This window comes from Acomys russatus, chromosome 17 (assembly GCF_903995435.1).
Source record: "Acomys russatus chromosome 17, mAcoRus1.1, whole genome shotgun sequence".
NCBI lineage: Eukaryota > Metazoa > Chordata > Mammalia > Rodentia > Muridae > Acomys > Acomys russatus.
In genome coordinates, this window is record NC_067153.1 from 1,712,689 (window position 1) to 1,736,374 (window position 23,686).

The window sequence follows — 23,686 nt, forward strand, 5'->3', positions numbered from 1 at the left end:
ATTAGCTAAATTTAAAAAGCCTTTTTTTTTTTTTTTTTTTTTTTGGTTTTTGGTTTTTAGTTTTTTTCAGACAGGGTTTCTCTGTGTAGCCCCTGGCTGTCCTGGAATTAGCTCTGTAGACCACAGACCACACTAGCCTCAAACTCACAGAGAAAGATTTTTATTTTTAAAAGCTCGGGAATGGAGCCTTCTATGCCATGAACTGTGTCCTTCACCCAAATTGACATGATAAAGATGGACTTTCCAGTGTGATTGTTTTTGTAGACAAGGTTTTTGGGTTTTGTTTTTTTTTTAAGGAGACATTTAATGTTAAATGAGGGCAGAATGATGGGTCCCCAAACCAATAGTTCTTATAAAAGGGAGTGTTAAGACATAGACATATGAAGTCATGTGGAAAGAAGAGCCATCTACCAGTCAAGGAGAGAGCCTTCGAAGAAATCAGCCTGTGCCTGGCACCTTATCTAACTCTAGAACTGTGAGCAAATAAAGTTCTGTTGCTCAAGGTATTGAATCTATGGCGTTTTGTTACAGCAGCCCCAGCAAACTAATACAGATGATAACGAAGCTCACGGAATTATGTTAAGAGTTTCTAAGTCTCTACTGGTGTAAATCATTAAGTGGAGGATAAAGGCTCCTCTTCTGGCCTCTGTGGACACCAGGTGTGCACGTAGTACACAGACCTCCCGGACACATAAAATAATAAATAATGGCCTCCTGTGATAGCGCATGCCTTTAGTCTTAGCATTCCAGAGGCAGAGGCAGGTTCCCATTCAAATTTGAGGCCAGCCTGGTCTACATAATGTATTCCAGGATAGCCAGGACTATGTGTGGACCCCGTCTCAAGAAACAAAACTAGTAAAATTTGAATTTTATTTATGTTTATTTTATGTGCATTGGTGTCTTGCCTAGTGTGAGGGTGTCAGATCGCTTGGAGCTGGATTACAAACAGTTATGAGCTGCCGTGTGTATGCTGGGAACTGACCCCGAGGCCTCTAGAAGAGCAGTCAATGCTCTTAACCGCTGAGCCACCTCTCCAGCCCCCGAGTAGTAATTTTTTAATTAATTAAAAAGACAAAGCATGATTAAGGGAATTGTTCCAGATGGAAGCAAACCAAAAAGAAGCAGGGCACTAAAGTGATAGGTGTCGTTCCGGATGCATCAGGAGCCTGAAGCCGGCTATGGAGGGCAGGTCTAACAGTTTGGAATTCGTTGTTTAACTTCCTTGTGGTAACTATGTTAGAATTATGTAAGAGGATAAGACTGTCATCGCACATCTAGTCTACCAATCAATTGCCTCTGGCTACAGCCGCCGCCCCCTCCCCCACGACTATTTAGCGACGATTATTCACACCATCCCTCCCAGCGCTTGGCCCCTTGTTCTCTATCCTATCTCTCGAGCTTTTCCCCCTTTCCCTTCCAAGCGCCCTCCGCCTCCTGTCCAGCCAGTCCCTGGTTTAAGTTATCTCTGCTTTCTTGCCTGCTGGCCATCCGGCGGTCTGACACGGTCCCCTCTCTGGCTTTATCCACCTGTGCGTCTCTCGCTAGCCTCACCAGGTGCGCGCCCGGAACCCTGAACCCCGCTGCGCCTGCGCCTTGAGCTCTTGGCTGGGGAGACAAGATCACATAGTTGGAGAAACTTCAGCGGCTAGGTTTGCGGTGAGCATCGCATCCACGCCCCGCGACCGACACCCGCGTGAGGCTAGGCCAGGTGAGCCAGCCGACTGCGCTTTGCGCGATGGGCTGCTCCAGCAGTGCCCTCAACAAGGCGGGCGACAGCAGCAGGTTCGGCGGTGGAGGTGAGCAAGGGACCCACACCGCACACACTCGGGCTGGGGGATTCTGTGGGCTGGCTGCCCCAGAGATCGAGAGGGTGCGGCCCTAGCCCAACCTCGCCAGCAGGGGGCGAGCTCCTTCTCCGGGAAGGAGAGCGCAACCCGGAGGGTAATCTTAAAATCTAGAGCTGACCGGCTACTGAGGTGTGCCCATCCCAGTGCGGAGCGACCACCTGGTGGAGAGAGGGTTCGAGGTGCTAAATTACTGACTAAACTAGCTGCTACATCCCTTTCACCATACAGATGAGAAATGTCCCATTGAGAGTCCTATTTTGCTTTCTCGTGGACCGTTCAGCATCGTCAGATGACAAAACGCGGAGCGCGCGCGCGCACACACACACACACACACACACACACACACACACACACACACACACACACACACACACACGGGCATCCCTCCCATATGCTAGGTTCCGCCTGAGGATTTGAAGTGGTCTCAGACACTTTCCCCTGTCCCTGATTTCCCCTGTCCTTGAGGCAAATGTATGTGATCAAAGATAGTAATCACTGATTATTGTAAAGAAATTCAGCCACCACATTTTGATCATCTACTTACTCTGCAGAGATGCTGGAGTTGCTCGCATAACTCGCAGAAGCTGAGAGTGGAACATAAGCACGTAAGACATTGATAAATACTGTAGGAAGAACAGACATAGAGGAACGGAGTGGAGAGAGACTGGTTTCACAGTCAGCCCTCTTCTTAGATTATAAATTGCTAGCATTTTGAACATTGACAGCTAAGTGCAGTCCTTCAAGCTGCTTACAGTCTTCATCATGGCTCACTTTAGGGGGAATGTTATTTTAATTCCTTTTCACTGGTGTTAGCATCTCGTGTTACTGCAGTAGCAGAGTTTTTTGTTTTGGTGTGTGTGTGTGTTGTGTTATTTTGTTTTTAGAGACAGGGGTTCTTTGTGTAGCCCTGGCTTTCCTGGACTCACTTTGTAAACCAGGCTGGCCTCAAACTCACGGAGATCTGCCTGCCTCTGCATCCCCAGGTGCTAGGATCACAGGCATGTGCCACGATACCCAGCTAGTAGCAGAGATTTTTGATTGTCTTGTTTTGTGGCAGAGAACACAAGATTATCACGGAAGATGCTTCAGAACTCAGCCAACATGTCCTACTCAGAAACGTGTTGCTGTTACTTTTGTGCTGTGTGACCATTGACCATCGAGATTTCTTCCTTCCATAGATAAACAGAAAATGAGGAAGTGAACGAAAATAAAAGCCATATGTGCAAACGATTCAAACCCTTGTCACTGATGATATTAACACACTAATACTCCTAATGCACAGAGCCTGCTGACTTCCCCCCACGAGCTCAGAACCCTCACTCCAGCAGACTCCAGCAAGGCCAGTGCACTCAGAAATTGTTTTCTTTTGTAAAATTTTTTTGGTTTTTCAAGACAGGGTTTCTCTGTGTGGCCTTGGCTGTCCTAGACTCCCTGTGTAGACCAGGCTGGCATCGAAGTCACAGTGATCTGCTGCCTCTGCCTCCTGAGTGCTGGGATTACAGGTGTGTTCTACCATGCCTGGCTCAGAAATTGTTTTCATGTTGATTCTCATAAAATTGGGTGGATTTTTGCACTTGTTCCATGATATTTCCTTACTGGTATCATTATGAGAAATATGAGAAAAAGTGAAGCTCTCAGGAGATAATATCTCAGCTTCTCTCTTTCCTTCTCAGTGGCTTCCTGTTTAAAGAGCAGAGCACTTGGTTAGGGTGAGTGTATCTCAGTGGTAGAACATGTGGGCAGTATGCCCATGGTTCAGTGCTCAGCATGTGCGCGCGCGCACACACACACACACACCAGGGAATGTAACTCCAGGAGTAGCAAATGTATCTAATCAATAGAATGGGGGCTTTAATTATCCCATTTAGAAGTTATTTGACTTAAACTCTCATTTTTTTTAACCCTTACTTTCTTTTGTTGTAAGTTTTCATGAATATTGTTCTGAAAGAAATGTTAAACACTTGCTAACAAATTGAAGTGTATATAAAATTGATTAATATGGAGCATAAATTGCTCGAAACATACACTGGATCAACCAACAGGTGTATCTGCTTCTAAGCCTCCATTTAACAATACACCGGTAACTGAATACTATTGTATGAGAGCATTTCAACTTTGTGATCTTAGAGGCCTGATAAATAATTCATTACTTTCTCTACAGCCTAAAGTTTCTTAAATCCTTGATACAACCTGAGCCTATATGTGTGTGCTTTTAGATACAAATAGTCCACGTTTATTAAATGCCCGTAACACGCTTCCAGCCACTGCATGCCCCAGCACCTCACAGTGCTTAGTGTGGCATAGGCTCTTGGTGAAAACTAAGTTGAGGAGGAAGCTTCGGAACTGTTCCAGCTGGCAGAAGTGAAGGACTCTAAAGGGAATGGCAGTTAGTCTAAAACGGCAGGAGGCCGTGAAAGGCTCCCAAACGCTTTCCTCTTTCTGTCCGTTCCTAAATTTTATGTCAGAGACTTTGCCAGATCCCCATCAGATTCACCATGAAGTCATTCTTAAATCAGATCCCCAAAGGCTGATGGTGGCACACACCTGCAATCCCAGCACTTGAGAGACAGAGGCAAACGAATCTCTGAGTTAGAGGCCAGTCTAATGTAGAGACAGAGTTCCAGGACAGTCAGGGCTGGCTACACAGAGAAACCCTGTCTTTAAAAACAGAGAAAAGGAAGGAAGGAAGGAAGGAAGGGAGGAAAGAAAACCTCAGCATGTTGTGTGCTTAAATGTAGACCATTTAAAAACTCTTTAAAATTGCTGTTTGTAATTATCTGTCGAATGGGTCACTTCATTCAACCTTATAACAGTGCTATGACTAAGCACTATGCTTGTTTCTACTTTACAGAAATGTGTAAATAATTTACCACAAGTCAGAGCTTCCAAGAGTTGAAGTGGGGCTTTGGACATAGCTGTTTAAGCCAGATTGTGCTAACTATAATTAAATGTTTTTGGCTCAGATCACTCTAGACCCCCATTAAGCATGTGGTCACTCACTCTGGAAACAACAAAAGAAACACACTAAGAAGTACTTATTCTCATACCTAAATGTTATGTAAAAAGTATGTAGCATATAATATATCATATATTATTTATAAATATGTAATGTATTACATAGAATAAAATATATTACACTATTATATAGATGTCACATAATTTATATTATATATGAGTACATTACATAATATATTAATATTACTATGCAATATTAATAATACATTAGTATTATATTTTTTGGTTGTTTCTATAGCAAGTGATTGCAAAACTAATGGAGCTTTAGAGTGCTTTGAGGCATACAAGTAAATATATTACAACAAATAAAGCATCTATTATAATCCCTAAGTAGCCAGGTACAGTGGCATACTCCTGTTATGTCAGCACTGCAAAGCAAAGGCAGGCAGATATCTGAGGTTGAGGCCAGCCTGGCCTGCCAAGAGAGTCCAGAAGGGGCCAGGTGTGGTGGCACACGCCTTTAATCCCAGCACTTGGGAGGCAGAGGCAGGTGGATTGCTGTGAGTTTGAGGCCAGTTTGGTCGAGCAAGCAAGTCCAGGACAGTCAAGGCTACACAGAGAAACCCTGTCCCAAAAAAACCAAAAACCAAACCCAAGTTAAAACAAAACAAAAAAAAAAACCCTAAGTATGAGTCAGAGAAATAGGAATATTTGGTGGACATTTAAAACCTTTTTTTGGGGGGGGGCGGGAGACAGTGTTTCTCTTGTAGTCCTGGCTATCTTGTACTCCATTTGTGATCAGGCTGGCCTCAAACTCACAGAGATCCACCTGCCTCTGCCTCTTAAGTGCTGGGATTAGAGGCCTGTGCCACCATGCCTGGCTCCAGCTAACATTTTTTATTTTAAAGACTTTAAAAACTGTGTGCGGCCAGGTGTGGTGGTGCACACCTTTAATCCCAGCACTGGGGAGGCAGAGGCAGATGGATCTCTGTGAGTTCGAGGCCAGCAAGGTCTATAAAGGGAGTCCAGGACAACCAGTACAGTTATACAGAGAAACCGTGTCTCATAAAACAAAACAAAAACAAGAAGCTCTGTGTGCATGTGAGTGTAGGTGCCTGTGGCATTGGGTTGGGTGGGTAGGTGCTGGGACTAGAACTCTGAATTTGGGCTCTTCACTGCTGAGCTGTTTCCCTGGCTCCCACCTTTTTCTTCTGAGGTAACTGTCTAGCGGTACCTAGAGATCATTAGACTAGGCTGGCTGGCTAAGGAGCTTCAGCGATCTGTCCGTCTCTGGCCCCTAGTGCTGAGATTATAGGCTCCATCTTCTTGTGGGTTCTGAGGATCTGAACTCAGGTCCCCATGCTTGCCTGAAGACTCTATTTAGACCCAAAAGACCCTATTTTCTAGGCTCAAATGCCAATCAGCCAGCGGATACTGTTAGACAGCTAATGGGCTGCATAGGACTAATGTGTTCCAGTGATGGTGGGTGGATATTTGCTCTCACTCTGCAGAGGTGAGCTCCGGGCCTACACCCAGGACTTCCCCAGCACCTCTGAAGTGAAGCCAGGGCAGCAGCTGTGTGCTTCCCTTGGGAACAGAGGAGTCTGGCCTCTGGCTGCTCGAAGCTTAGAACAGGGCCCGATTTGCTACAGTGGCTCTTGCATTTTTACTCAAGAGCCCTGGAAAGTGTGAGGAAAGAGGCTTTTGTTTTGGGAAGAAAGGATAGGTAAAGATTAGAACTCCCTAAGTTTATCTGAGCAAATTCTAAGCGTTACAGCCGTTTCTGGCCTGATTGAATCTGAACGTGGAGCTTGTACCCACTTCGCAGGCTTTAACGTGGTCTCTCCATGCTCTTTCCACTCCACCAGCTCCCGGGGACACACGAGTGATGGCTCCCCTATTCTTTCCTGATGTAAATGTCATATCTTTCTGCCAGGACTCCCCACCCCTGTCATTTGCAGTTTAAGCACCAACGTGGACAAAATAAATACATGGTAATTATTGATGAATCCATTGCTAGGTTAATGTGTACATTTCCACTGGCGGCTATAATCATCTGTTTGTTCTAACTGAAACTTCCCCTGGCTGCTTGGAGCCTGTTCCCCAGGCAACCAGGAAGGTTTGAATTTCACAGGTGAGAGAATGATCTTTGTAAAGCTCTTTGTCCAGCCTTCAACTAATATTTTCACACAGTGACAATTCAATCTTTTTTTTTTTTTTGGTTTTTCAAGACAGGGTTTCTCTGTATAGCCTTGGCTGTCCTGGATTCACTTTGTAGACCAGTCCAGCCTCAAACTCACAGAGATCCACCTGTCTCTGCCTCTTGAGTGCTGGAATTAAAAGCATGTGCCACCACACCCGGCTAAGAGTATTTTTTTTTATTACTATAATTTATTCACATTATACCCGGATTGTAATCCTCTCTCTCCTGCCACCCCCCTATCTATCCCCCTCCTCCAGACCTCTGACAGATGGGGTCTTCCTCCCCCACGTCTGAGCACAGCCCATCAGGTCTCATCCGGACAGTCTGCATTGCCCCTCTTTGTGTTCCCACAGGGCCTCTCCGCCAAGGGGGAGTGATCAAATCCCAGCTACCAGAGCTCTTGTCAGAGGCAGTCCCCCCCCCTTCCCCATGTGGAGAATGAGCTGTCCATTCGCTACACCCGAACAGGGGGTCCAAGTCCTCCATTTGCGAGATTATTTTTTTTAATGTATTGCAAATATTCTTTCCCTGTCTTTATTTGTAAAACACAGTGCACGCACTCTACCCACTGTTCTGTGTCTTTTCCCAGTCTAACAACATGAAAGTATTGTTATCCCTCCTATATCTGCACAGTAATCTGCTGTGTGACTTATTTGACCAGTCTCCTACTGGGAGACATTCGATCTCTCTCCAGTCTTTGTTGTTGTAAGCAAGATTGGTGGTGAATTCCTTTGTGCACACATCATTTGAATGTGCACAAGCCTATCTGCAGGCAATTCTCAGAAGTGTCACTGCAGGGCCAAAGGGGGTACGCGCTTACAATTGTGACAGGAAACCGCCTAAATGCTCCCGTGACAGTAGCATGAGTTTACAACCTCAACGCAACAGAAATCCTTTAGATATTTACACAGCCACAGCAAAACATGAGAAGGCTGGACGCAGAAAAGAGGGCACTGCTCGATTCCATGTTTATGCTGTGCCTTTGGTGCCCTGAGAGGCCTTACAAAGCAAACATTAGTACCAAATGTAGCTGGCAAACTGAAGCTATGTGGAGCCGCGGTATTAAGTGATGGAGCTGGGACTTAAGCCTATGCGTGACTCCAAACCGCTTACTTGGCGTGCAGCCTCCAGTTCACCCGCAGTCTAGTCCCAGCCCTGCAGAAACTTGTGCTTGGCAACTTCATAACCTCATGTGTCCAACCTCATGGATGGGTCACAGGGATCTGGGACGATACGAGGATTACTCGGAAAAGCAGGGGAAGAAGGAGGAGTGGAGAAACAACGGGAAATAAAAAGTCGCACAAGCCAGCGGTGGTGGCGCACGTCTGTAATTCCAGCACTTGAGAGGCAGAGGCAGGCACGTCTCCGTGAGTTCAAGGCCAGCCTGGTCTACAGAGCAAGTTCCAGGACAGCCAGGGCTACACAGAGAAACCCTGTCTCAAAAAACTAACTAACTAACTAACTAACTAGCTAACTAAAATAAAACAGCACAGACCCCAAAGCTGTGCAGTGTTGGGCTGTGATGATAGTCTCTTAGGCTTGCAAGAAAGGCAAACTGTGACATAAGGCTTGATTGTGCAGCATGAGGCCAAGCTTCTGCAAGGCTGGCTCGTCCAAGTTCACCAGCAGTTTCACTTCTGTGTTAATGTTTCACAGCGTCAAGTCTGAAAGGGTATCACAGCACCACGGATGCTTACTGGAAGCCTTACCAATATCTGTTAAAAAGCATCGAGCTCCGCCGTGTGCGAGACCTGCGCTGTCTGTGAGTGTTGGTAGGACTGCGCCGTACAAAAATACTAGAGTGTGGTTTTGACTGGTGAAAGTAAATGTCTCTCCTTGGGAATTTTCTTAAAGTCCTGGAGTGTATAGTGCGGAGTGTTGCATTCTTACGTATAAGTCCAAGACTGTCCAACCTTTGCCCTCTAAGAATGAAGATATATATACACACATATATGCACCCTCTTTGTGGACCAGGCTGGCCTTGAACTCAAAGCGATCTGCCTGCCTCTGTCTCCCGAGGGCTGGTATTAAAGGCTTGCACCACACTGCCTGGCTTTGTTTTGTTTTTAATTTAATGTCTATAGGTCTTTTTAATTAATTTGTAGTACATAAACTATTACTTAAGTTCACCTGTGCTCAAAATGAGGATAGCAACTGGTGGATAAATAGAATCACGCTTGGTGTTGAATTGGAGTCACAGCAGCAGGACAGTCACGGCAGCAGGACAGTCACGGCAGCAGGACAGTCAGGGCAGCAGGACAGTCACGGCAGCAGGACAGTCACGGCAGCAGGACAGTCACGGCAGGAGGACAGTCACGGCAGGAGGACAGTCACGGCAGCAGGACAGTCACGGCAGCAGGACAGTCACGGCAGGAGGACAGTCACGGCAGCAGGACAGTCACGGCAGGAGGACAGTCACGGCAGCAGGACAGTCACGGCAGCAGGACAGTCAGAGCAGCAGGACAGTCAGGGCAGCAGGACAGTCATGCAGCAGGACAGTCACGGCAGCAGGACAGTCAGGGCAGCAGGACAGTCAGAGCAGCAGGACAGTCATGCAGCAGGACAGTCACGGCAGCAGGACAGTCATGCAGCAGGACAGTCACGGCAGCAGGACAGTCACGGCAGCAGGACAGTCACGGCAGCAGGACAGTCACGGCAGCAGGACAGTCACGGCAGCAGGACAGTCACGGCAGCAGGACAGTCACGGCAGCAGGACAGTCAGGGCAGCAGGACAGTCAGGGCAGCAGGACAGTCACGGCAGGAGGACAGTCACGGCAGCAGGACAGTCACGGCAGCAGGACAGTCAGGGCAGCAGGACAGTCAGGGCAGCAGGACAGTCAGGGCAGCAGGACAGTCAGGGCAGCAGGACAGTCACGGCAGCAGGACAGTCATGGCAGCAGGACAGTCATGGCAGCAGGACAGTCACGGCAGCAGGACAGTCACGGCAGCAGGACAGTCACGGCAGCAGGACAGTCAGGGCAGCAGGACAGTCACGGCAGCAGGATAATGCATTTGTACACTGTGATGCAGGAGGGCAAAGGACAAAAGCATCCACAACAGCTCCCTGGTGTTGCTTCAATGGGGAATATTCTTCCCAGAATGCGACTGGGAATGTGAACTTGGGGAGCTGCTCTGTTGGTCAGGTGTTGAAGCTCTATTTCCCAAAGCTGCCTAATAGCAGATTTTCATGACTTTCTTATGAGATAGATGAAAGGTGCTATGATCTGAAGAGGGAGGACTTCTCAGCTGAAAAGCTGAAGTAAATGGTCTAAGAACTGAGTCTCCATAGTAGCAGCACAGAACACGGCAGGAGCACTTCCTCCCAGTATTTAGACAACTGCAAGGCTGCCTGAGGCCCTGAGGATCCTGTGTGGCGTAGCACAGGATTTCTCCTTGACGGGTAGAAACTTCATTTCCAATCAGGGCAGTGAACTTGATTGGAAAGCATCTACTGTAATGTGAATTTCAGGTATGTTAGCTCTGGTTTTAATCCTTCCAGTAATGCGGCCTGGTATTCAGTTTCTTTGTGTGCCTATCACAACGGTGCTTGCAACAAGAGTTCCGTTGTCTCAGCTGTCACAGCAATTTTGTGGCCCCGGCTGTTTACAACAGAGTCAGAGATAATGAGCATCAAAGGATTAGGCTGGGAGCGGGGTAGGATTGGATGGAAACAGAGGGCTTGGAAAACAGACACATCTTTCCACAGTTTTGGGTGTGGAACCAATGCATCTGTCCTCAGCACTTCCCACGGCCTGTCTCCTGTGTGCACACCCAAATAGAAGTAGCTCAGTGCCTTCAAGTTAGGGTGCAAGAGGACATGTACCACTCGTCCACGTTGAGGATGGGGCTCGTGTGCAGAGTGGATGCAGATGCTCAGATGCCGAGTACTGTAGAAGTACCAAGCTGTGGTTGTTGAGGAAGCAGGCATTGTTTGGATTTCCTACGGACAGTTAGCCTAAGACAGCATAGAAGAGCCCTGCTTTATGGCTTGCTACAATCCCTGTGCCCAGTCCAGAACCTGCTTGTGACAGAATCAAAACCTGCTAGTGGAATGAAGCATCTCTTATTTGTAATTTTTGTTTCTGTTTTTCGAGACAGGGTTTCTCTGTGTAGCCTTGGCTGTCCTGGACTAACTCTGTAGACCAGCCTAGTCTCGAACTCACAGCGATCTGCCTGCCTCTGCCTTCTGAGTGCTGGGATTAAAGGCGTGCACCACCACAGCCCGCCCTTATTTGTAATTTAAAAATAAATTTTATTATTTTCTTTCTTACTTCCTTTTTTTGTTTTTTGTTTTTGTTTTTGTTTTGTTTTGTTTTTGAAACAGAGTTTCTCTGTGTAACAGCTCTGGCTGTCCTGGAACTCTCTCTGTAGACCAGGCTGGCCTCGAACTCACAGAGATCTACCTGCCTCTGCCTCCCGAGTGCTGGGATTAAAGATGTGGGCCACCACCTCCTGGCCCAATTTTATCATTTTCAATTACTCATATGGGTGTGTGACTGTGTGTGGGAATGTGTACAACTGAGTGTCGGTGCCTGTAGGGGCCAGAGGTGTCTGATCTTTTGAACCTGGAGTTACAGGTGGCTTGGGAGCCATCTGATGAGGCCGCTGGAAACCAACCTGGATCCTTCTGAAGGGTAGCACATGTCTTAACCTCTGAGCCATCTCTGTAGCCCTGAAGCTTTTATTTTATTTTTTAAATAAAAATTGCCAGTGACACGTTTTGAGGTCAGTTGGGTCTGATCAAATTGTAGGTACCAATTGTGACAGTGGTTCCATCACTGACCATGCTTTCAAAGCCATCAGGAGAAGGCTACACTTACGTAGGTCAGTATTGACAGCTCACAGTGTTTATGGGCCTGTGCACTAGAGCCCTAGCCTGCTGCACTTCATTCTTTCTGCTGCTAAATGTCAAATAACAGAGTTAACTAATAAAGAAAAGCACTTATATTTTAAGCCCATTGGGTTCTTTTTGTTTATTTTTTTATTTTTTGAGACATGGTTTCTCTGTGTAGCCTTAGCTGTCCTGGAACTTGCTCTGTAGACCAGGCTAGCATCAAACTCAGAGATCAGCCTGCCTCTGCCTCCCAAGTGCTGTGATTAAAGTTGTGGGCCACAACCTCAGGCACTTAGTAGATTCTTTTTTTTTTTTTTTTAAAGATTTATTTATTACGTATACAGTGTTCTGTCTGCATGCGTGCCCGCCTGCTAGAAGAGGGCACCAGATCTCTTATAGATGGTCATAAGCCATCATGTGGTTGCTAGGAATTGAACTCAGGACCTCTGGGAAAGCAGTCAGTGTTCTTAGCCTCTGAGCCATCTCTCCAGCCCTCTTTTTTTTTTTTTTTTTTTTTTTTTCTGGTTTTTCAAGACAGGGTTTCTCTTGTAGTCCTGACTGTCCTGGACTGCTTTGTAACAGGCTGTCCTCAAACTCACAGAGATCTGCCTGCCTTCACCTCCCAAGTTCTGGGATTAAAAGCATGCACCACCAGGCCCAGCACTCATTAGATTCTTAAGAGACGTATACGGACTTAAATCAGATATTGTCTGGATTACTTAACCCTCACTTTTTACCATGGATGATCAGGTGCTTCTGTTAATCCTATTTAGCAAACTGAGTCTAGTCTTACACATCTAATTTTTTGTGAAATGCATTTGCTGTTAAAAATTCTATATAAAAACCTGTGCCTGGCGGATCACTGTGAGTTTGAGGCCAGCCTGGTCTAAAAAGAGAGTTCCAGGACAGCTAGGGCTACACAGAGAAACCCTGTCTCAGAAAAAAAACAAAAAAAAACAAAAACCCAGAACCAAAACATGTGCCTGTGTTTTGGGTGTGTCAACACTCCCCTCCGGAGCTTTCTGCTTTAGAAAGTACCTAGCTGGTACAGGTGGGTGGACATGGCTCGCTTCTCACTGTAGTAACTGTTTCACCAGGAAGTGTCCCTGGGCAAACATCTGTGATTAATGCAGTAATGCACTTCCGTGTTAACTCCTGAAGGCAGTTAGTCCAGGACAGCCTTGTGTGAGTTGTTTCTCTGTGGTCCTGAGGACGCGCTTTCATTATGCTGCCTTTCTTGCTATGGTTTTGAATGTTTCATTCATGATGAATGAGGTAGGGAAGGGAGCTGGAGAGAGACATCTCAGCTTAGTCATGAGCCCTTACACTGACAGCCTGTGCCTGACTGTTCAGAAAACGGTTACTGAGTTTTGCTTTTCCATCTCTGGACCTTCCTGTAAGAATCACACTCAGTTTGTAGAGTGAGGTAGAGAGACGGAGTAGCCCCACTCCCAGCCCATACCTATCCTCTTTTTGCCTTTTGCCCAAACCACCCTTATAGTTGGGAACTTCCTTACAGAGTTTATCGTCTGTGACTTTGTCAAACAGGGTTAGATGGTTGTCCTTGACTTTGTTTTTGGACCACTTTTTTTTTGGCCTTGTCACCAGACTTATTCACTGGGTCTTTGTCTTTTTTGGCCGACTTTCCGGCGTCTTTCTTCTTCTTGCTGTCCTTGATGAAGCTCAGAGAGTCTATACTAAACTTTTACTAAGGCCCTGCGTCACTCTAAGCTCATCAGCGCCACCTACAGGCTTCTCCATGATCTCACTCCAGCCCTGGCCTCCAGCTCCCCTTCCCGCTAGACCTTATTTGCATTCTTTGGGAACCCCAGAGAAGCTGCTCCGGAGGTTCAGCGTTTCTCGGATCTCTTCTCCCTGTGTCCACGTGACTGTCACAGCGCTTCGCATGGTTCTGCAATGTCAGAAGGCAGAGTCTGTGGTTTTTCATATTCAGGAATTGCCTTTATGTGTTTACTTGGAAGAAGTATTTCTCTTTTTGTGATAAGCCATGTCATTAGAGTGTCTGTTGAGGTCCTATGAAAACATGCTCTCATTTTGTGTTCTCTAAATTATGACACAGTGACTATTTTAAGTGATTACGGAGTTGAAAGAAGGTACTAATGTGCAGTGGGAACGGGTGGGGTGGTGGTGGAAATAGGTTAGAAAAACAAGCTACAACATCCTTTTCTTTCACAGGAGGAGTTTATTGAAATGCCCCAAGCCAAAACATCCTACAGTACAATTCATTTCGATACCTAGAGAAAAGATTCTTCCAGCAAGGTGTGGTGGGGCACACTCAAAATCCCAGCACGGTGGGGCTGAAGCCACCTATATATATATATATATATATAGGGGCCAGATTGTGTCAACAAACAAACAAACAAACAAACATCCTCTCCAGACAGCTAAAAGATTGAAAATAGTTGCCCTTAGGGAAGAGGAAATGAAAGGAGGAGACCTGAGTATTACTTAACTCCCTTGAGGACTAGGAAACAAGTCTTTAAACCGTGTACATATATAATCAGGCTGGAAAAGGAGGAGGGAAACTAAGAAATCACTTTTTTAGAAGGGGGAGACGGAAGAAGAAGAAGAAAATATCTGACCTACTTTTACATTTGGGTTTTTTTCTTCCAGCTCTCCTCCCTCTGTGATTTGTTTCTCCCTTCTTCTTCTTCTTCTTCTTCTTCTTCTTCTTCTTCTTCTTCTTCTTCTCTTCTTCTTTTTCTTCTCCTTCCTTCCTTCCTTCCTTCCTTCCTTCCTTCCTTTTAACTTATCTGTGGCCACCTGTAGCACCAGTGTCTGGCTTTGTGGGCTGTCCCATGTGGCCACCTATAGCACCAGTGTCTGGCTTTGTGGGCTGTGGCATGTGTCCACCCGTAGCACCAGTGTCTGGCTTTGTGGGCTGTGGCATGTGTCCACCCATAGCACCAGTGTCTGGCTTTGTGGGCTGTGGCATGTGTCCACCCATAGCACCAGTGTCTGGCTTTGTGGGCTGTGGCATGTGTCCACCTGTAGCACCAATGTCTGGCTTTGTGGGCTGTGGCATGTGTCCACCCATAGCACCAGTGTCTGGCTTTGTGGGCTGTCCCATGTGGCCACCCATAGCACCAGTGTCTGGCTTTGTGGGCTGTGGCATGTGTCCACCCATAGCACCAGTGTCTGGCTTTGTGGGCTGTGGCATGTGTCCACCTGTAGCACCAATGTCTGGCTTTGTGGGCTGTGGCATGTGTCCACCCGTAGCACCAGTGTCTGGCTTTGTGGGCTGTGGCATGTGTCCACCTGTAGCACCAGTGTCTGGCTTTGTGGGCTGTGTCATGTGGCCACCTATAGCACCAGTGTCTGGCTTTGTGGGCTGTGTCATGTGGCCACCTGTAGCACTAGTGTCTGGCTTTGTGGGCTGTCCCATGTGTCCACCCATAGCACCAGTGTCTGGCTTTGTGGGCTGTGGCATGTGTCCACCTGTAGCACCAGTGTCTGGCGTTGTGGGCTGTGGCATGTGTCCACCTGTAGCACCAGTGTCTGGCTTTGTGGGCTGTGGCATGTGTCCACCTGTAGCACCAGTGTCTGGCTTTGTGGGCTGTCCACTATGCAGCAGACCTTGCCCTAACACGCAAGTTTTGCTTCCCCTTGTTTGGTCAACCCAGCATGAATGCTGACCTCTCGTTTGCACTCGCAGGTTCTATCCTCGGTCAGCACATGGTCTTCACAGTCATAGTCTCTCATGGGGCAGTATTTCACCCAGTGGGATATATTTTTAGACTTTTAAATTGTTTTTCAGCTTCTGCTGTTATGAAAAAAAAGATCAGATGATACTCCTACATCTATTTCTAAAAGATTTTGTATAAATTTCCAGTAGCTGGAGCACCAGGTCACAAGCCCAGGAATACAAACGTGTTGCCTATTTCTTCTAATCACAGCCACTGTTTCATATGTACGGATGCCTCTCAGCCATCGCTGTGATGGGGGAGGGACTCGCTGCCATGTCAGGTGTCAGACCATGAGAGCTCTGCTCCCGAGGCTATGCAGATGCAGGGGGAGCTGGGACAGCCCTGAGTACATGCTTCCCAGTGTTCTTTTTTATCTCTGCCCTCCCACCAGCTGCCCTCCCCCCACCCCCTCCCCCAGCATGATTTGAAACTCAGGTTGGAGCTGTCCCTGCACTTCCCTTCCCGGGGTGCTTAGCCTTCGCCTCTGAGGGCTTCCCTATGGTGGGGCCTTTCTTTTTCACTCAGGGCCAAGGACCACGGGGAAAGCTACAGAGGAGAAAGGTGAGAACAAGAGAAACAAAGCAATTGTGATGAACTAGTATGTGGGAGAGGAGCCTTGACAGGGTGCTCAGGAGGAAGCTAGGTCACAGCACCCTGATGCTTAAGGTGAGGTGTTTAGGCTGACAATGTTATAAGGCTTTGATTTGGGAGTGAGGGTCATGGTTTGACTGAACCATTAAATCTACATGATGTCAATTAAACTTTCCCAGGATAGCTAAATAATAATTCTGTTCTCTCTCTCTCTTTTTTTTTTCCATACTTATCTTTCAACTAAATGGTCAAAAAGTACCTTCAAATGAGAATTCTTCCACTGTAGAACAAATCAAGTTCTGTGTGGCCCAACCCAAACCATGTACACCAGGAAGAGAAGCTGCTTTTTATGGCAACGCACAAAGGGAAAGCCATCCTCCACCAGAGAGGCCCAAGGCTTCAGTGGTGCCTACAGCTAATGGTGTTAAATCTTACCACCAACCATCTCTGGCAAATGACGAGGCCCCTGGAAAGGATGCCACAGATCAGTCAGGACTCACGAAGAAGATCGAGCCTCGAGTGCAAGGAGAAGAGTGCGAGCCACCTCAGCCGGGAGCCAAAGACAATACACTAGGGACTGAGGAAATGAAGGAAGACGTGGAAGCAAGCACAGAGGCCCAGCCTGGAAAAGGAAATGCTGAAGAAGCAATGAATCAGCCTCAGAGCATGCCAACAGAGAGGCACTCCCCTGGAGCAGGGAACGACACGGAGATTCCACAGACTGGAGTGACGAAGCTTCTAGAAACCGCTGAGAGCATTCTGTCTCCGGAAACAGCTAAGGAGCTACCACCGGAAGGAGCAGTAGGAGAAGATGCACAGCCCCAGCTTCTAGAAGCAACTCCCAAAGAGAACAACTCTGCAGAAACAGTGGAAGGGAGTCAGTCTGCAGAAAGCAGTGGACAGCAGCGACCTTGGGAAACACCAGGCAAAGCTGAGCAGCCCCAAGATCTAGAAATCATTCTCAAAGATAATGAAGCACTGCAAAGCCAGCTTGTGCAAATGCCTGCGACGAACGAGTCACCCTGTGATGGCCCCAGAAGTGCCCAGGAATCTCAGCCTGAAGCAAATGGCGGAAGCAGGGAGCAGCTGGCGGCCACTGCAGAGACGGCAGCAAATGTGGAACCGGTCAGAGAAATCCACACCAATAAAGAGGAGCAGCACATTGAAGGTAAAAGGAGGCTGGCAAGGGTCTGTCTGCTTGGATAGACTCCCCTGAAGGAGGCTGGCTGAGGGTCTGCCTGCTTGGACAGACTCCAAGGGGATGGATGCCAGCTTTGGGGCCTGAGGTGCTGGAAGTTTACTTGACCCAAACAGAAAGGACTTCCACTGACTTGGGAAACACATTTCCTCGAGGCTCGTCAGCTCCCAGAAAATTGTTTTTAAAGCACAGGCTGTGTCCAAAAAAACTTTAATTTACTTTATTTTATTAGTAGTATCTCTGCCTGGATGCACATGTCCGGGTGGGTGTGTACCAGTGTGCAAAGGTGTGCAGGCCAGAGGCTGATGCCAGGTGTCTTCCTCGATTACTCTCCCTAGCCTCCGGTTTGAGGTAGAGTCTCTCAATCTGTAGCTTATTGCTTTAGTTCTAGCTAACTGAATGGTGACTCTGTCTGGCTCATGAGCTCTAGGATGTGTCTGTCTCTGCTGCATTACAGACATGCTTTGTTGTACTCGGCTTCTTACACTGAGTGCTGGGGATTTGAACTCAGGTCCTCATACTTGTGTAGTGAGTGCTCTAACCCACTGAGTCATTACTTCACCCCCCCAAAACACTTTTCAAAAATGCCATTTTTTAAGGGGATTTTGCATCCTGATTTTACAAGCAGGCCAAGACTCAGGGATGTAAGTGATATAACATTGGCCTAGGAGGATCTGGAGAATGAAGAAAATGTTGGCATGACAGCATGGAAGAAATTTACTGTGTAGACCTACAGGGCAACACTTGTCCCCAGTGGGGTAACATGTCTTCAGTGTGTCTTAGTCAGGGTGACTACTGCTATGATGAAATACTGTGTCCAAAAGCAAGTTGGGGAGAAAAGAGTTTATTTAGTTTACATTTCCATACCATAGCCCAACTTTGAAGGAAGTCAGGACAGGAACTCAAACAGGGCAGGAACCTGGAGGCAGGAACCGATGCAGAGGCCATGGAGGATGCTGCTTACTGCCAGCTTGCTTCCCATGGCTGGCTCAGCCTGCTTTCTTATGGACCCCAGGACCACCAGCCCAGGGATGGTACTACCCACAATGGTCTGGGCCTTCCCCTAATGATCACTAATTAAGAACATGCCTTGCAGCTGGATCTTATGGTGCCATTTTCTCAATTGAGGCTCCTTCCTGTCAAATAATTCTATGTCAAGTTGACATAAAACTATGCAGAACAGACTCTAAGCAAGCATATCTCTTATTGTCTCCTTTGGTTGCTCTTTTTCTAGGTGAAACAGGAGAAAAGGTGGAAGCAGAGATGAAAAATGAGAAAGAAAGTGAAGAAGCTGAAACCAAAGAAAAAGACACAGGAGAAGCTGTGGATCATGGAGCAGCAGAGGCCAGCAACAGGAGGGCTAGTGCACACAGTGTCAGAGCAGAGCAGGAAAATCTGAGGCCCTGAGGGCAGGTACCATCCTTCTGTGGCTACGTGGTCCATGCAAGGGTAATGGAGCTGTAGACTGACTGTAGGAACCAAGAGAGTGATGCCATTTTTTATTGTGTTATGCCATAAAACTGTAAAGCTAACACAAGTTTTTAGGAACCTAGGATAAATGGGTGTTCAAAGTGACTATAGTCAGAGCCAATAAAAAAATGTAAGATAGTTTAAGAACATGAAGGTGATTTTCTTCCTTGTGGCCATTCATGGTAAGATGAGCCCCTAGAGGGAAAATATAAACCTTTAACTGTAGGTGGCCAGAGAGGGGAACTCGTGATAAGAGAGTTAGTTACACAGTTATAATAATAATGATGGAATAAGAATAAGTACCCCCAGAATACAGGGGGTAGTACACCTCATATTTCTGTCCTGTAACAGAAATTAGAGTAATGGGAACCTTAGGGGTCTGAAATCTAATTACCTGCTCTCCTGAAGTCTATCTAACCCTGCAGATCACTGTGTACCATGGTACACTAAAGGTTAACAAACATTTCCAGAGGAATGCAAACTGGGGTGCTACAGCAAAGTTTGGCATTCTTCACGGTGAAAGAGTCCACGTTTTCCTGTGCCATTTTGAATTGGCTGATGATTTTATACCACCACATGCAGCTGTCAGCAATTATTGTAACAGTGAAATCTTCCTTTATAGTGAGCCCTTAAATGGAAAGATTAAATCAACAGGCACAGGCACAGGCACAAAAGTCCATTCTTCATTGGGTGGCCTATCTTTCTGTGTTTGCTTGTGTGTCAAAGCTAACCTTGAACTTACTATGTAGACCAGTCTGGCCTTGAACTCAGAGCTATCCACCTGCCTCTGCCTCAAAACTCATCCTTTCTTACAATTTTATTTTGAGACAGGGCCTCGTGCAGCTAGGATGGCCCTGAGTACCAAGTCCTCCTGCCTTCACTTCCTGAGGGCTGAGATGACAGGTTTGCAATACCACAGTAGGAGCCGGGTGGTGGTGGTGGTGCACACTTGGGAGGCAGAGCCAGGCAGATCTCTGTGGGTTCATAGCCAGCCTGGTCTACAAAGCGAGTCCAGGACAGCCAGGGCTACACAGAGAAACCCTGTCTCAAAAAAACAAAACGAAACAAAGCAATACCACGATAGGTTCAAATAAATGTCATTCTCTCTCTCTCAAAAAGTATGATACAGCCCTAATATAAAAGTTTTACAGGGCTAAACAGATGGGTCAGTGGTTAAGAGCACTGTCTACTCTTCCAAATGACCCAGGCTCAATTTGGCAGCTAACAACTGTCTGCGACTCCAGTTCTAGGGATTCTGACACTTCATATCAATGTACCTAGAATAAATTAAATTATGAAAAAATTATTTTAAAATGTTTTGCAAACTGCCCACTAATGCTCTATTAGCCAAAGTACTTTCTCACTTTTAGAAATTTGCATAATTTTTTGTACTTTCTGTACTTTTACCTTTAATGTGGCTATTAAGACATTAGAAACATTTTTAAAATTTTAAGGATTTATTTATTCTTGGTTTTTCAAGATACAGCTTATATGGGCTGGAGAGTTGGCTCAGAGGTTTAAAGTCCTGACTGTTCTTCCAGAGGTCCTGACAATTCCCAGCTACCCCATGGTAGCTCACAACCATCTATATATAATGTGATCTAATGTTCTCTTTTGGCATTCAGGTGTACATGCAGCCAGAGCACTGTGTACATAATAAATAAATGTTAAAAACAAACAAACAAACAAAAAAACCCCAAAAACCAAGAGGGGCTGGAGAGATGGCTCAGAGGTTAAGAGCACTTGCTGTTCTTCCAAAGGTCCTGAGTTCAATTCCCAGCAACCACATGGTGGCTCACAACCATCTATAATGAGATCTAGTGCCCTCTTCTGGCCCGTAGTTGTTACATGCAGGAGAACATTGAAAACATAATCAATCAATCAATCAATCTTAAAAAAATAAAATAAAATGGGAAAAAACAGGCATGGTTTATCTGTGTAGCCCTGGCAGTTCTGGAACTCACTATGTAGATCAGACCGGCTTTGAACTCACAGAGTTACATCTGCCTCTTGAGAGCTGGAATCAAAGGTGTGTGTCACCACCTGCCAGCAGGAATTTATTTTTAAATTATGTCTGTGAGCATGGATACAGGTGCCTACAGAGATCATTGGAGCCTGTGGTGCTGGAGTTATGAGAATTGGACTCTGACCCTCTTCAAGTAGCAAATGCCTAGAACCACTGATCCATCTCTGAAGCCTGCGCTTTTTCTTTTTCTTTTAGATTAAAAAAAAAAAAGTATGGCTACTTTGTAGCCCAGTTTGTGTCCTATTAATACAGCCCCAGGGGCTGGCAAGATGGCTCAGCTGTTAAGAACACAAGCTGTCTTGCAGAGGACCTGAGTTTGCCTCCCAGCAACCATACAGCTGCTCACAACTGTCTGTAGTTCTAGTTCTGAGGCTCCAATGCCCTCATAGGCTCTAGGCACACATGTGGTGCAAATACACACATGCAGGCATGACACTCACGCGAATAAAATAAAAATAAGTCTTAAGAAAAGATAACTTTATCACATTCTGTACCTAGCTGGGAAGGAAATGGTGAATAAATACTTCCTACAGTAGGCCATCAATTATTTTGCCAGCCTCAAATCTAGGAAATACCCAGGCCAGACCTCAGAACTCTCGGCCAAAGAAATGTGTGGTTGACCTCTGTGATCGACCACAACCCACACCCATGGTATTCTTTCCCATCCGGCCTTCATACGGGAAAAGCACAAGTGCAGCCCTCAGCTTTTGCGGCAGTCAAAGCACCATGCACTGTTGACGGGCGCTTCGCTGCAACCTTGGCCTTGAATTAAGTGATCCTTTTAAAGGGAAGTTGCCCTCTCCACATCTGAAGGGTCAGAGAATGCTGGACGACGTGGCTGAGCAACTGTAGTGGGGTTTCCATTTGTGCTTTTAGAGACTTTAAGCATACTGCTTCTATAAAGACAGTTGGGCTCTAGCTCTCCCTAGAGTCTCAGGCCCAAGGGTGACCTTTCCAACCGTCGCCTCACCACAGCAGCTCAGCAGGAGGATGAACAAGGGGTTGATTCCAATGAGTAATTATTTTATGGGTTAGTTTTAAGTTTCCTGACTATCAGAGGTGTTAGTCATTTGAGGTTAATCATTGAGGGGATGTAAAAATAGGTTTCTATCTAGGTACTTCCAAGACACACATGGATTACTTAGACAATAATTGTAGAATTTTCTCAGTAACAAATGAATACATGCTCATTGTAGAAACTTCAGAAAACATAAACTTTAGAAGATAAATGTTATTCACGATATAATGAACTAAAAATCATTGCCTATATGGGAATATTTACTTTTTGTTTTCAAAACTTGCTATGAGAAATTAGTCAAAACACAATTCTTAGCACCAGGCAGTGGTGGTTGGTGCACGCTTTTAATCCCAGCACTCAGGAGGCAGAGGCAGGCAGATCTCTGAGTTGGAGGCCAGCCTGGTCTACAGCGTGAGTTCCAGGACAGCCAAGGCTACACAGAGAAACCCTGTCTCAACCTCCCCCACCCCTGCAAAAACAAAAACAAAAACCAACCACAATTCTTACTCGGGTATCAGGTCTTCCGGCTGAGCACAGCTCTTCTGGAGGTCTCACTCCACTAGAATCCAGTAGAGAGAACAGTTAGCGGTGGCTCCAACTACACTTGCTGTAACAGAGCTATCAGTCAATGCTACAGAGGAAGAGACTGTGCATAAGTGTATCAACACTTGGCTGACAGAGACTTATGACTTAGGGTGGTTGAATAGTGACCTGAGATGGAATATCTGAAATTATTATTATTACTTTTCCCCCTTGTGGCACTGGATGTTGAGCCAAGGGCCTTATATGTTCAAGGCAAGTACTCTACCTTGATTTTTTTTTTAATTAAGAAATCTGATGGGTTGCTAATGCGGAGAGTATAAGTCTTTTTCAGATCTGGTTCATCTTTATTTTTCTCCTCAGGGTCCAAAACAAATTTGGCCTTCTTTATTGTTGTTTTTGGTTTGTTTTTCATTTTTTGAGACAGGGTTTCTCTGTGTAGCCCTGGCTGTCCTGGACTCTATTTGTAGACCAGGCTGGCCTTGAATTCAGAGATCCACCTGCCTCTGCCTCCCAAGTGCTGGGATTAAAAGCGTGTGCCACCATGCCCAGACAAATTTGGCATTCTATGAATATTTGTCTGTGGCAAATGTTCTTTTCCATGGTATAACCATGGCAGTTTCCTCATGATTAAGTGTAATTGGCCGTAGGAGAAATTACGGCCAAAATTTTTATAGATTTTGTATCATTGGCTCAACATTTAGAACTTTGGTTAAGCAATTATGTTATTACAACTAATAAAGTATTTGAAAGCTACTCTGATGTATTTGAACTGTTGATGCACAGATACAAATCTCTTTTGATCTATTATGTGCTTCAGAAAAAAGACAGACTCTATATTCTCTGAGGTAAAGACTATGACAATAGGCTGGGCATGGTGATGCATGACTTTAATTCCAGCGTATGGGGCTGTAGAGATGGCTCAGAGGTTAGGAGCATTGGCTGCTCTTCCAAAGGTCCTGAGTTCCCAGCAACCACATGGTGGCTCATAACCACCTATAATGAGATCTGGTGCCCTCTTCTGGCGGGCAGGCATACATACAGGCAGAATACTATATAAATAATAAATAAATCTTTTTTTTTTTTTTAAGCCAGCATATGGAAGGCAGAGACGGGATCTCTGTGAGCTGGAGGGCAACGTGGTCTACAAAGCAAGTTCCAGGTCAGCTAATGCCACATAGAAAGACCCTGTTTCAAAAATACCAATAGAGAAGAATATGACAACAGTAAAGAAATAAGGCTGAGTTGTTTTTAGGTAGAATGTAGTATGTTCCTGATGGCTAGTCTCGCTTGTCAA

General features: G+C 46.0%; 1 protein-coding gene across 1 annotated transcript; it reads left to right on the forward strand.

The window, feature by feature from the left end:
* The first annotated feature begins 1,493 nt into the window (after nt 1-1,493).
* On the forward strand, nt 1,494-18,849 carry Erich5 (glutamate rich 5). Its single transcript, XM_051159462.1, has 3 exons — nt 1,494-1,796; nt 16,394-17,305; nt 18,570-18,849. Exons 1-3 carry the CDS (start codon nt 1,736-1,738, stop codon nt 18,740-18,742), a joined length of 1,146 nt encoding a protein of 381 aa, XP_051015419.1. The 5' UTR covers nt 1,494-1,735; the 3' UTR covers nt 18,743-18,849.
* The last annotated feature ends 4,837 nt before the right edge of the window (nt 18,850-23,686 follow it).

Bases quoted from the DNA above. Each gene is read 5' to 3' on its own strand.
- Erich5 (XM_051159462.1), top strand. From the start codon at position 1,736: ATGGGCTGCTCCAGCAGTGCCCTCAACAAGGCGGGCGACAGCAGCAGG. The intron at 1,797-16,393 runs GTGAGCAAGGGA...ATGGTCAAAAAG, and splicing joins CAGCAGGTTCGGCGGTGGAG to TACCTTCAAATGAGAATTCT. The intron at 17,306-18,569 runs GTAAAAGGAGGC...CTCTTTTTCTAG, and splicing joins AGAGGAGCAGCACATTGAAG to GTGAAACAGGAGAAAAGGTG.